Here is a 13,357-nt window from a genome sequence, read left to right as displayed (position 1 = left end):
TTACTGGAAAATCCTTTTACTCTGCAGCATGGGCACTTCACACATTTTGTCACACCTTGTGAAACTCATCATCTTGTAGGAATCCATTTCTCTTCAGCCTGTGCACAAGAAAAGAGAACATGAGAAAACCTGAAGACAGAACACTGAATGCTCTACAACCACCCATAGCCCCCATCCTGTGAATGTGTACGGCCGTTTCAAAGCAGCTGGAGCTCACACAAGATCAGTGTAAATATTTAATTTGCTGCTGCTGTCTGATACCTTGTGAGTTCTGACCAACAGCAACAAAGAATCATATCACAGTGAAGCCCATCCCACTGGAGCACCAAAGAGTTATCCAGTAGAAATAAACTATCTTGGGTTTTTATCAGCTAGAAATGCCTAATCCAGATATGGCCGAGCAGCCAGATATTCCTTTATCCATATCCTCTCTTTCATAAATGGTCACACCATTCCCTTAAATGCAAGTTTGGACCTCTTCTAGCATTTAGTCTTTTGCTTTCACAATTGGGAGCAAGAGATACCTAGAGAACCTAAACTGATTGTTCAAAAGGCTGCCTGGAGCACAAATCTGCAAACTTGAGCTGGTGGATTGTAGCTATTGTAACATTTTACTCATTTTTCAGGTAATATATTAAAAAAATAAAAATTATATATATATATATACACGTATACATATACGTATACGTATACGTATACGTATACGTATACGTATATGTATATGTATATGTATATGTATATGTATATGTATGCATACATATTATATATAATATATATTAATTATTTTCAGCAGCAGAAATTAAGTTGAAATTGCAAAAGCAAATAAATAAGGAACAACAATAAAAGGAGTAAGTCTGCAAAGGAAACCTTAAGAAAGTTCTTCTCCTATTTTGTGCATGGTGGGAAAAAAAGCCATACTCTAAGTATTAAATTAACCTATGGAGTGAATAGGAAATAAATAAAAGTCTATGAGCTATGAAGGTTAGAGGTCAATATATTATAGGTATGTGAGAGAGATATCTGAGAGAGCCAAATATAACAAGTGAGAATACATTGTACAGAATTTACAGTGTTTCTATAATAATCTAAATATAGAATGAATCTCATGGATCTCAGTCAGATGAAGAACCCAGGGAGAAATTTAGGTGCCTTAAATTTCCAAGAGGTGTTTAGTGGAGTTTTAAAATACAGCCATAAGTAATCCATGACAGTTAAGTACATAGGAGGGTTTTGAAACACCTAAGTACCCTTAAAATCCCAGACCAAGTCTGTGGAGACTTAAGAAGAATATGCAGGACTCAGGTTATAATGGCACCTTCACCTCCTAAATCAGTTGAACTATTAAGTAAACACAAGCATGGATGAAAAGGATTTGAAGGTGCATCTACATTCAGTGACCAACAAAAGTGTCTCCTTTTAGATTACCAGCAGTAAAACATGGAGAAGCTGCAAGTTGATTCAGGTCTGACTGAAAATTAGAAGTTATTTACGTAACTATAAAATTTCTACATGCAAATTTGTTGGGTAAGCTGTTGCTCACCTCCATGAGGCACACAGCTCTACAGCATTATACACACCTCAGTGTGTTATTTTGTATGTGTGGGAAACTGGCTGAAGTCTTGGTCTCTAAATGTTGTTTGACCAACTGCTGCTCACAAACACGAGACAAACCTTTCAAAGATTACAGATGTTGGCAGTGCAGCCAACAGAAGGCACGTGGATTAAAGGCTCTACTGAAACACATTCTCATTGCTTCTATTTTCCCCTTTCTGCCTACCTATGTCCATTTGTTGCTTCTTACTTTTATTCTTAAAACATAATTTGATTCAGATGATCACATGGGTTTGACCTGCTGCTGGATTACGTGATTCAAGGCTTATCTCCACGAATGGAAAGGAGCACAAAGGAACACAGGCAGGAGAAATCCAATAGCACATCCAGAGAAAAGGAGCCTCTGCCCTGGCTCCTCTCAGTGAGGGTTCAGCCTGGGGTCTGGTGTGACACCCATCACCTCCAGTCAGTGGGAGAGGCTCCATGGATAGAGAGAAGTTGAGAATCTCTAGGAGTTGCCTGCAGGGGTTGGGAGTCTCTGGGGCATGGAGGGGAAGAACATCTTTGGGATTGTACAAGACAACTTTTGGGATATTTAGAGGAATCAAAGTTGAGGGTAAGAGGGGATAAAGATGGTTTGATAAAGAAAAACAAAAGGCTACAAAGCTAAAGTGACCCAATTGGGTGTTGGTGAGCATGCTTGTCTGGGTACACCTTGCTCCTGACCATCTCAGTCTGTCTTGTATTTGTCAACTGTATTTTAATTATTTTTTGTGCGTGAGAGTGACATCTATATTCCATGTGTATACATGTGTATCGCAGCCTGAGTGCCACCAATTAGAGATGGGGACCACAAGTCACAGGAGCCTGTGTGTTCTAGGTGCAGCAGCAGGGAAGATGAGAGCACACACTGTATGTGAATCTGTGTAGTCACTAGCAAACAGCAAGCCAGGGCAGGTGGAAGTCAAGTTTTGGAGCAGCCATGAGTCCAGGAAGGAAAGTGAAGAGACCAGAGGATCTCTGAGCTGGCTGCTGGAGAGACAAGGGGCTTTCAGTCACCTGCTGAGGAGACTGTGGTGGGGTTAGCTACTGGTAAGGCCACAACTCTGGACTAGCTGCCAGAGGAACTTGTTTGTATGTCTGTATGAGGCAAATGGGGATCCAGAGGTCAGCTACTGAACAGGCTGTGTCCTAAAGCCAGCACCGGACAATGAAGCCATAGTTCATAGTTGTAGATCTGATTACAGCAACTAGCTTCTGGGATAACATTTGCATTTACCAGCAACTGAAAAGAGCTGGAATTCAGGTGTTAACAACAGAGTAAGATTAGTGTCTCAGACCAGCTATAGAGAGATCCATATTGTGTATACAAATACATATTTATTTTCCATTAATGGGGATCTGTCCTGATCAGTCAGAGAGGGGAAAAAGATGAGGCCATTAATGCTGTTTGGTTTTGTGTGAGTGCTGTGTTTTCTGCTTGGGTTAGTCAACATGGCCAGCCATGCCTGTATCTGTATGTGTGAGCCTACTGGGAACACACACCCAGTCTTACCACTACCTGGATCTGGGAACCTACTGAATTTTAAAAACTGGCATACCAGCAACAGGCAAGAGGGTGGCAGGTATGAACAGTAAACAGGAGGATTTGCAAAGCATGGGGAAAGCCAGGCCTGGAAGGCATAGTCAAGGACATATAGATCCAGGCAATGTCCAAGACAACCTCACTAATCAGGCTGCTGAATAACGACTTGTTCATGGATCTCTTCCAAAAATGCAGATCACACACAGAAGGACACTTATTTTGAGTCCTTCAGCAGAGAAAAAGGCACATAGTATCCAGTCTTCTGCTGCTGGCTGCTTGCAAAGCAAACATGCTGATCCTGATCCTCCAGCTGCTTCCCTGATGCCAGGAAGAGATTTGACTCAGCCTAGCATGATGCATGTGGGCTACTCGGAGGTCATTTGCAAGATGCTGCAAGCCCTGCTGAAAAACATTTATGGGAAGGCAAGGCTGGAGCTGAGAGCACAGAGTCGAGCTGACATCGGTCATGCCGCAGCAACGTAAGGGCAGACAGGCAGCAGGTGGCCTCCCAATACACAGATTTTGGATTATTTGTAGGTTATATATCGATTGGTGGGAGCTACCTTGACTGTGTTCAAGCTGTAGAGAGCACCCAAGATTGTTCACCAAAAAGCCCAGCTGGGCCAACTTACAACAAGTGGATAAGGAGGTTCTGTAACTCCGGCCTCCGGGCTGCTCTTGCACAACAGCAGAGACTGGGCTGGGCAGCGCAGATGTGCATGGACAGATGAATGTCTCCCACAGGGCTACATACTGGAATAGGCTACACAGACAATGGCATCCCATGGAAGAGTCATGTTGGCATGACAGCAAGCACCCTCTACTTGGGAAACTGTGCAGCAGTTATCCACAGCGGTCATAAAGCAGGTTCAGCAGCTGTGGGAAATAACTTCTTCTCTGGAGGGGAAAGAAAATACCATTTTGCATTAAAAATCAAGCTATTTCAAACCTTGTATATCCCAGGGCATGCTCTGTATTGTGATGACATGAGCTCTCAGGAAAATTGCTCCACAGACTGCTTGACATCCCAGTTACAATTTTCAGGCAGAAGTTTGTCTTACTGGCAAAAGAAAACCCCAAAACAAACAAACAAACAAACAAACAAACAAACAAACAAACAAACAAACAAACCAACCAACCAACCAACCAAAAACCTCAACCAACCACCCAAACAAAAAAAACCACACAAAAAAAACCCACTCCAAAAAAAACCCAAAACCAAAAACCCATCAGAAAAAAATTAAGAGTTGTGTGAAGAAGATGGCAAGGCACAGAGAAGGGCTACCCATTGTTTTGGATGCTGTGCCTTCACAGGAGCACAGAACCATAGGATCAGTTCGGTAGGAAAAGACCTCAGTGGTCATCGAATCTAATAATGACTGAACACTACCGTACCTAAACCACGGCACTAAGTGACACCTCCCGTCTTCCCTTAAACACCTCCAGGGACTCCACTGCCTCACTGGGCAGCCGGATCCAATGTCTCATCACCCTCTCTGTGAAAAAATTCTACATAAGTAGACTTCTGCAGCAAAGGCTGCGATGTGCGCGCCCGTCGGAGCAGGGGGACACGGGACAGGAGACGGAGAAGGCGGCGATGTCCGGCCGCCCCACGGCGAGGGCTCCCGGGCGCTGGAGACGCCGCAGCCGAGTTTGCTGCGCTGGCTTTGGGGTGAGCACAGCCGCTGAGGCAGGAGGAGCGCCCCGGGACCCCACGGCGGCCGGGGACAGCGAGGGCCGGTGCCGCAGAGCGGGCGGTGTCGCCCCCGTGCCGAGGGCGGTGCCGGGCGAGCGGCGGGGGGGTGCGGGAGCCCATAAAGCACCGCCCGGCGGGACGGCGCGGCGCACAGCGGGCTGGGCGGCGGGACAGCGGGCGCACGGCGGGGCGAGCGGGGCGCAGCCATGAGGGAGATCGTGCACATCCAGGCGGGACAGTGTGGAAACCAGATCGGGACCAAGGTGAGCCTGAAGCGGAGCCGCCGCCTGCCCGCCGCGTGCGGAGCCTCTGAACGCCCGGGGGACGCTCCCGGTGTTTCCCCGGGGCTGCCGGACCCCCGGCGCTGCCGCACACCGGGGCCGGGCTGTGCCGGCCGCCCCCGCTCCCCGTGCCCCGAGGAGCCGCTGCCGAGCGGCGCCGGGCGCGCCCGGGGCACCGCGCATCGCTCCGCTCCCCGTGACCATAAAAGGCCTTGGGAAGTACCGAAACCGAAGGGGACGGCTTCATAAAAATTGTTTTAAAAGCTGTTTTTATGTTTGAGCCGGCCAGGCTGCGGTTGAGGAGCGGGGGAGGGCGGCAGAGGCTGGGCGGCCCCTCCGGGCCGTTGGGTTTGAATCCCGGTGCCCGCCCGGCCCCGCTCCCTGCCCCGCCGCGCAGGGAGGGGCGGCGGGCGCGCCTGGAATCCGGCAGCTGCCCCGGGACCGCCGCCACCCCCGGCCCGAGCGCCGGGCAGCGCCCCCGGTGCTCCGCAGGGAAGTTCCCAACCCGCTTCTCGCTTTTCCTCCCTTAGTTTTGGGAAGTGATAAGTGATGAGCATGGCATTGACCCAGCCGGAGGCTATGTCGGTGACTCAGCGCTGCAGCTGGAAAGGATCAATGTCTACTATAATGAATCATCTTGTAAGTGTGGGACAGGGAAGGGTGCGGGACAGGGGGCTCCGTGGGAAGGGGCACAGGAATCAGAAGACGGCGGGCTCATGAAGTCATATTGCAAGTCTGGCCACACTCTTCACATGCCACTAGCCCTCCAGCTTTGCCTGGCTCTACAGAAAATATTACCTACTTTCTTACAAAGTATTAAGATGGCTGGGTGCTATCTCCCCAGACACAGAGAAGTGGCACAAGGGGCTGTCCTTAGGGTCTGGAGGTGGAGGTTTGTTTATTATTTAACATTACCGTAGGCGTTTGCTCTTCAAATGTGTGCTTACTTCACTGAATGCGTTTCTTCAATTACTCCAAATTAAACTCTTGGTTATATGAGCCCACATCTGTAGTACTCTCTCTTTAATTTTCATGAATGAGAGGGTTGGGCCACAGGTAATAAGAGAACTGTTCCATTAATAAGATGCCAAAAGGCATCCAAGTCCTCAGAGTCCTCTGCTGTTGAAAGGTGTGAACAGCGTAAAATGGGGATCTGGAGTTCTTTGGTCCGGGGACATGAACCTGTAAGCGTGAATGTTTCATCTTTTGTCCAGCTGGGGTTAAATCACATTTTTTTACCTGAGTTTCCTTGAACAAATTCAACTTGACACCGATTGTTTATTTTGTGCTTTGTGGTAGATGTGATGACTACTACTGTTTGCCATGTACACCAAATAGCTCCTTCAGTGGAGGAGAATCCTTCAAGCATAAAAGCTTGTGGAGATGTGTTAGGGTAACTTGAACATAAGCACTTGACTCACCCTGATATTCACAGAAAAGATTACCTCCTTTCTTAAAAAAAACAAGTAAACCGTTTTTTGTCTAATCAGAAACGCCCTAATATCTCTTGCTAATAAAGAGCTTACAAAATGTAAAATCTGTGGAGCCCAAATTAGGTCAGGTCTGTTTTCCAAGCCGAATTGATTTATTCCTATGGAGGTGGGTTTTTCACCACCATGACTTTCTGTATAGGAGGGGCTTATATATGTATGAACTATATATTAGACTAACAATATGAGATGTAATGTATCTGTGTATTGAAAGCTGTAACTGTGTTAGCTTGTTTCTGAACACTAAGGGCACGCTTACTTTTTATTGTAGCCCACAAATTTGTACCAAGAGCAGTTTTACTGGACTTGGAGCCGGGAACCATGGATAGTGTGCGGTCTGGTCTTTTTGGTCAGCTCTTTCGGCCTGATAATTTCATCTTTGGTATGTGGATGTTTCTTTTTAAAAAACAGAGCTCTTCTACTGCTGTTTGATTACCAAGTGACTGGTCAAAAAGCATTCCACCTCCCTGTTCCAAAGTGGTCCTACTGAGAAATCTTAATAGCAAACAATGGAATTGCAATTATGTGTAAGCCAGTGAAAACATCCTGTTAGCTGAAAAAGACATTCTGTTGATTATTCCTTTGGTTAGCAAACTGCTGGAAGTTTCCTATGGTATTCAGATAAAGTACATTTGCTTTCTTCATATATGAACTCCAGAGAAATCCTGAGGCCAATTCTTCACAACAAAATGCATAGAAATTATGCAGAAAATGGAGGGGGGAGGGAAAACCTCAACCACAAACCAGCCAGACTACTCTTCACTTAAATTCACATTAAATGCTTGTTTTTGGAATTGTTGTTTTTAGGTTGTGTAATTAAACTTTTTCAGTAGATCTTTGCAGTACAGTAACAGCAGGAGAACATAATCTGTAACATGGAAAACACATATGTAGCCAGTTTCTGGTTTAGATTTTAGCATAATGAGGAACAGTCTGAATGTATGTGGAGATGTTCTGGTTTTGCAGTGTTCTTACAGAGAGTTGTTTTTACTTTTACTGCTCTACTTTGGACTTCTGTAGTACTTTGCATCTAAGCTTAAAAACGCACATTACCTTTCAGAGCATCCTTACAAAGCAGAAGCATTATCAGTCCCTTTGCACTAAAGGAGAAACAGCATGTGGAAGCTAAGTGAGCCACTTGCTGAAATGAGAAGTCTGAATGAAAACTACGAGAACTTTCATGTCCTTTTGGTTTCCAAGTCTGCACTAGCCACAAACACATCTCCTTCTGTCAAGGCAAGCTTAAACTGGAACTCAGTTTGGTATGTAGTGTTAACATAAGGAAGGAACAAAGCCAGGGACAGACAGAGGAAAGATAAACATAATTTGGATGGTATAAAGCAAACTTAAGTCTGGGTTGTTGGGTTGGAGAGGGGAGTGAAAAAGCCGTACAGAGTTCCTTTAAGGCTTTGACTTCAAACTTTTATGCTATCCATGTTGTTCTCCTGTAAACTGCGTGGCAGTGGTGTTGAGGGTCTGTAAGTTACAACATGTCACTTAAGGGGTAAGCTTAGGGAGAACAGCCATAGATATAGACAGCTTTATGAAGTCTGTTTCTTATTCAGGTTGTCCCTTTCATTCCCTTTTACCTGCACAAACCACAGAAGCGAATTCACACAAGTGAATTCATCTGACCTATGGAAATACCTGAACTGGAGCTTTACAGTTTGGCACAACACCAGTAAAACCAGAGCAAAATCAATTCAGAACATCTCCAACAATAGTCCAGTTTGCTGTACTCCCTTCCTGCCAAGATAACAATGAACCAACAGCATGTGATCGACTCGTATCTGACAGAGGCCCCTGCCAGCATCAGGCACTGTCCTCCCAACCTGCTGAATAATGTAGAATGGCTGAGCGCTGAAGTAATGATCTTCTGTGTCAAAAGCCAACAAAGCATTTTGTTTTCTCTTTTAAAAGTCTGGCCTGGGCCCACAAAGGATTTTGTGGCAGAAGCTGGCAGTCCCATACTTGCTGTACCCCAGGCTGTATGGGCTCATTCTGATGGGGATATTTTCCACCTCTGCTTGTATAATCCTGCATGTGCCCACATCTCCACAGCAAGTAACCATGGACCACCAATCAGGATTTCATGCAGGGGTATTGAATACATGGTCACACACTCCACATACAGGAATTTGTATCAAACCAGCAAGAGATTTAAGATGAACACAAAATAATCCTTACACTTCAATGCCTGTGTTGACAAGGCAGTGATTTAATGGGTGAAGAACTGCAGGTGGAATGATCTTGCTGTATGAGAGCAGCAGGCCTTCTGACAGCACACAATTGCTCACCAGGAGCTGCTGTGAACTCCTCCTGTTAACCAGTTTTCATTTGCACATTTTTGCATTTCTCATTCTATTCTTGTGTACAGCCTTGCTAGATTTTCTACAGAGATACCACTCCAATTTAATTTGTATGAACTGATGGGGGCAACCACAAAATAGCTGTCAAAGGCAAGTTCTGCACCAGGGCTGTTCACACCAGGCTGCTAAGTGTTAATGTGCAAGCTACTGAGCTCTTTTATCTTATATTTTATAGAAGATGAGCAGATTTATCTTCTATTTTGAGCAGCAAAGAGGGTAGAGCAAAAGAAGATTGTAGGAAACAAGTGCCATTTTAGGGATTAAAGAAATAAATTGACTGTTAGACAAATGGCTTCTCTGCATGTGCAGCTCAACCTGAACATGTGTGATAACCCTACAGCATGGTGAAAGAAGGATCTGGAGGTGCCAGGGGTGCTGATAAGTTGTGGGATTGCTTCATGTAGGCTTCTTTAGATCCTGGCAAATGACAGACGCAGGATGCTGGAGATGGGCTTCCAGGATTGGCAAAAGAAATGCCAGATCCTGAGTTTTGTTGGCACAGGTTCATTGTCCATCTAGACAGTTTAGTCCTGGTGAAATTTTATCATTTCTATGTGTTTGCCTTAGATTTTCAGAGGTCAGGTAGGTAAGTACCTGATAAGTGGAGGGCATCCAGTACAGTTTCACAGGATTGTGATCATGATTTCCAGGTTTTGTTGCAGCCTTACAGTGCTGTAGAGTCAGTGGTTCTGGAAGTGTAAGATAACTGGGTGTAGAAGTAGGAGATCACCAATGAAAACACTGGAGACCCTAGGCACATGGCTGACTAGTGGATGGAGTGTAGTGTTGCCACAGGAGCAGCTGATAGTTGTCCTAAAATCAGAATTTGCCTCCATGAAGAGGTAAATGCCTTCTGCATTTTGGAGTGATGTCTGCTTCTTTCTATGCATCCTGGTGTGCTGCCCTATCCATAGTAGGGGATCTGCTCACGAAGACTGCAGGTGCTTACAAACATATTTAATTCTGGAAGGATATTACTTTGTGCTTTGCCCAGCTGGACAGGAAGTGCTGAGCTCCCTAGGCTCAAAGAAAGAAAAATATAGCAACACACAGAACAATGCATTAACTAACCAAATACACCATAGGAAACCAAGCATTTATGCAGTGGAAAAAAAATTGCATAGGATTTCAGAAGTGTCCTAGCCAGCAGTTTCCCTGGTTCATATGTTTGGCACCAACATGGTGCTGTGGGAATTGAAATGAGACATGGTAATAGGAAGGGAGGGAAAGCTCTTGGGGAGCAGCACAGAATTTGCCAGCTCTATTCTTAATTCTGAAACTATTGCTCTGCCTGAATACCAGTCCCAGGAGTACCCTACGTGAGTTCAGGGGCAAAATGTGTGTGTATAGTAGTCACTGAGGAACAGGAGTAGCAAAAAACTGATTCCCCAATTTAATCCTCCTCATTATCTAACCAATAACAAAATAGTGACAGTAGCAAATGATCCACACTGCATAAAACAAGAAGGGAAGCCTTGGGAAGAAAAGGATGGACTCATCACTTTTCTCAAATATCAGTAATCCAATTTTGCATGTCATTCTGCATATCCTAAAGAATAGTGAGTTTATAAGGAAATCAGTAAAATCTAAAAGGCACTTGACCTGTAAGTTTTTTGAGATAATGTCCCTGAAGCTCCTGTTGATCACTATTTTCATTCAGGCTAGGTAACCGTGAATTAAAAAAGCTATAGTTCTTGACATAATTAGTTAAATAGGATTTTGAAGCCCAGCTTTATTCTTGCATGACAATGCTTTCTCTTTGACTCATAAGAACAGTCCAAGAACCTCTCGTTTTCATTGAGACAGATGTATCCGTGATTTAGCTTTGCATGCATCATGGTCCTTAGAGACAGAAAGCATTTAAACAGTCATCTTGTGTACAGATTCATCAGGATTGGGAGTGTGAAAGTTTTCAAAACAAGGAGTTAAGGCTATCTTTGCATTTATGGAAGGTAAAATGACAAAAAAGAAAAAAAACAAAACCAAACCAAACCAAACAAAAAAAAAACCCTCAAAAACCCCAAAAAACCAAAAAACGGACAAAACCAACAAAAAACCCGCCTAAAGATATTAATGAAAACTGCCAGAGGCTATATAAAAAGTTTATGGTGGTACTTCCAGAGACATATGTAGGCAAAACCGAAGAGCACAGTTATCTACCTGACAGATTTATAGCAGATTTTTTACAGATGTGAGTCCATTGAACATGCAAATATCAAACCTTGCCAATAATTTTGTATATTTTCTTTTCCTGTTGTATCTTATTTTAGGACAAACTGGTGCAGGGAACAACTGGGCTAAAGGACACTATACAGAAGGGGCAGAGCTGGTTGACTCTGTGCTTGACGTAGTAAGAAAAGAGAGTGAACACTGCGATTGCTTGCAAGGATTCCAGCTCACTCACTCCCTGGGAGGAGGGACAGGGTCTGGCATGGGAACCCTACTCATCAGCAAGATCCGAGAGGAATATCCAGACAGGATAATGAATACCTTTAGTGTCATGCCTTCTCCCAAGGTTTCTGACACAGTGGTGGAGCCGTATAACGCTACGCTTTCGGTCCACCAGCTGGTTGAAAACACGGATGAAACCTACTGCATCGACAATGAAGCTCTGTACGACATCTGCTTCCGCACCCTGAAGCTCACCACTCCCACTTACGGGGATTTAAACCACTTGGTGTCCGCCACCATGAGCGGGGTAACCACATCCCTGCGTTTTCCGGGCCAGCTCAACGCTGACCTGCGGAAGCTGGCAGTAAATATGGTCCCCTTCCCACGCCTTCACTTCTTCATGCCAGGCTTCGCTCCTTTGACGGCGCGAGGCAGCCAGCAATACCGAGCACTGACGGTGCCCGAGCTCACCCAGCAGATGTTCGATGCCAAGAACATGATGGCAGCCTGTGACCCCCGGCACGGCCGGTATTTGACAGTGGCCACCGTCTTCCGCGGCCCCATGTCCATGAAGGAGGTCGATGAGCAGATGTTGGCCATCCAGAACAAGAACAGCAGCTACTTTGTGGAGTGGATCCCCAACAATGTCAAGGTGGCAGTGTGTGACATCCCTCCCCGTGGCCTTAAGATGGCCTCCACCTTCATTGGCAACAGCACGGCCATCCAGGAGCTCTTCAAAAGGATCTCGGAGCAGTTTTCTGCCATGTTCAGGAGAAAGGCCTTCCTCCACTGGTTCACAGGAGAGGGAATGGATGAAATGGAGTTTACAGAAGCAGAAAGCAACATGAATGACCTGGTTTCAGAATATCAGCAATATCAAGAAGCAACAGCAAATGATGGAGAGGAAGCGTTTGAAGATGACGAGGAAGAGATCAATGAATAAAAAAAATTAGGTGCGAGATTTTTCCAGGCCAAATTCTCAAATCTGGATTTCTGATTATTAGGTTTGTAAATCCATACTTGCATTCAAAAAATAATAAAAAAGGGAGCATGAATTTCAGATGTTAGAAGTGCTCTTCAGAGTACGTTTGGATCACTGAGGACATTCAGCATTTCTGGAAAGTGGGCCATTCCTGGTCGTGAGACAATTGTAAGGCATTCAGTTAAGACTTTGGCCTGAGAGTCTGAACGTGGAGATTGCTAGTTTGGGATCTTTTTTCTTTAGGGTCATCATCCCTAAAGCTGTAGAAGAGAAGATGTAAAATAGGCATGAAAATCTGCAAATTAGAGCTGCACTATTTTCATCCAGTTATGAGTAAGAAAATCTTGTGAGCTTGAAGCATTCTGTACCAAATGTACAGTACTCAACTGCCAAAACCAAAATTTATTCATAATAAAAGAAAAAGTTTTTAGATATTCTGTACAGTAACTGCTAACAGTGATATTTGATTCCAGTCCTCTAAAAATAAAATAAAAATTAATAGTACCCTCTCAAGCAGAAGTGTTGTGGGCAGTCAATGCTACATAAATACCCAGCGAGCTGCAGGCTAGAGGCTGGATTTGTGTGATGTGACTTCATCACTTGCTGCTGCTGAATAATCACAGATGATATATATGAAATCCTTCCATTTGTGATGTGTTTATCATGAATCCCTGAGGTTTAAAGTGGTACCCAAATATCTTACTGGTCTTCCTGGCTATCACCAGCTGCTGATGCTATTCTTAACTCTGTTTCAACCAGCTGAAACCCACATATTCCACAGATCATGGTGGGACAGGGGACATAGGCTATGTGCCAGCAGCTCTCCCTCCCTGGGTTTGTAAGCTCACCACACCTACAGAGGCTGTGCATGTCTTGCTACCAAAACAGGTTAAAACAAATGGCCAGGTAAAGGTTAAAGCACAAGAGCATTTATCCATGATACTCAAAACAGTTGGCAAAATGAAAGATGAACAACAGGTTTATCTGCCCCCACTAAAGCCAAGCCAGAAAG

General features: G+C 44.8%; 1 protein-coding gene across 1 annotated transcript; it reads left to right on the top strand.

Moving 5' to 3' along the window:
* Positions 1 to 4,983: 4,983 nt before the first annotated feature.
* Positions 4,984 to 12,858, top strand: TUBB6 (tubulin beta 6 class V). The gene is made up of 4 exons (XM_033054689.1): positions 4,984 to 5,095; positions 5,644 to 5,752; positions 6,875 to 6,985; positions 11,243 to 12,858. Exons 1-4 carry the CDS (start codon positions 5,039 to 5,041, stop codon positions 12,304 to 12,306), a joined length of 1,341 nt encoding a protein of 446 aa, XP_032910580.1. The 5' UTR covers positions 4,984 to 5,038; the 3' UTR covers positions 12,307 to 12,858.
* Positions 12,859 to 13,357: the final 499 nt, after the last annotated feature.

This window comes from Catharus ustulatus, chromosome 1 (assembly GCF_009819885.2).
Source record: "Catharus ustulatus isolate bCatUst1 chromosome 1, bCatUst1.pri.v2, whole genome shotgun sequence".
In the NCBI taxonomy this organism is placed as follows: domain Eukaryota; kingdom Metazoa; phylum Chordata; class Aves; order Passeriformes; family Turdidae; genus Catharus; species Catharus ustulatus.
Note: the sequence above shows the minus strand (reverse complement) of the source record. Positions and strands in the feature narration are given on the sequence as shown.

Bases quoted from the DNA above. Each gene is read 5' to 3' on its own strand.
- TUBB6 (XM_033054689.1), top strand. From the start codon at position 5,039: ATGAGGGAGATCGTGCACATCCAGGCGGGACAGTGTGGAAACCAGATC. The intron at 5,096-5,643 runs GTGAGCCTGAAG...TTCCTCCCTTAG, and splicing joins GAAACCAGATCGGGACCAAG to TTTTGGGAAGTGATAAGTGA. The intron at 6,986-11,242 runs GTATGTGGATGT...ATCTTATTTTAG, and splicing joins GCCTGATAATTTCATCTTTG to GACAAACTGGTGCAGGGAAC.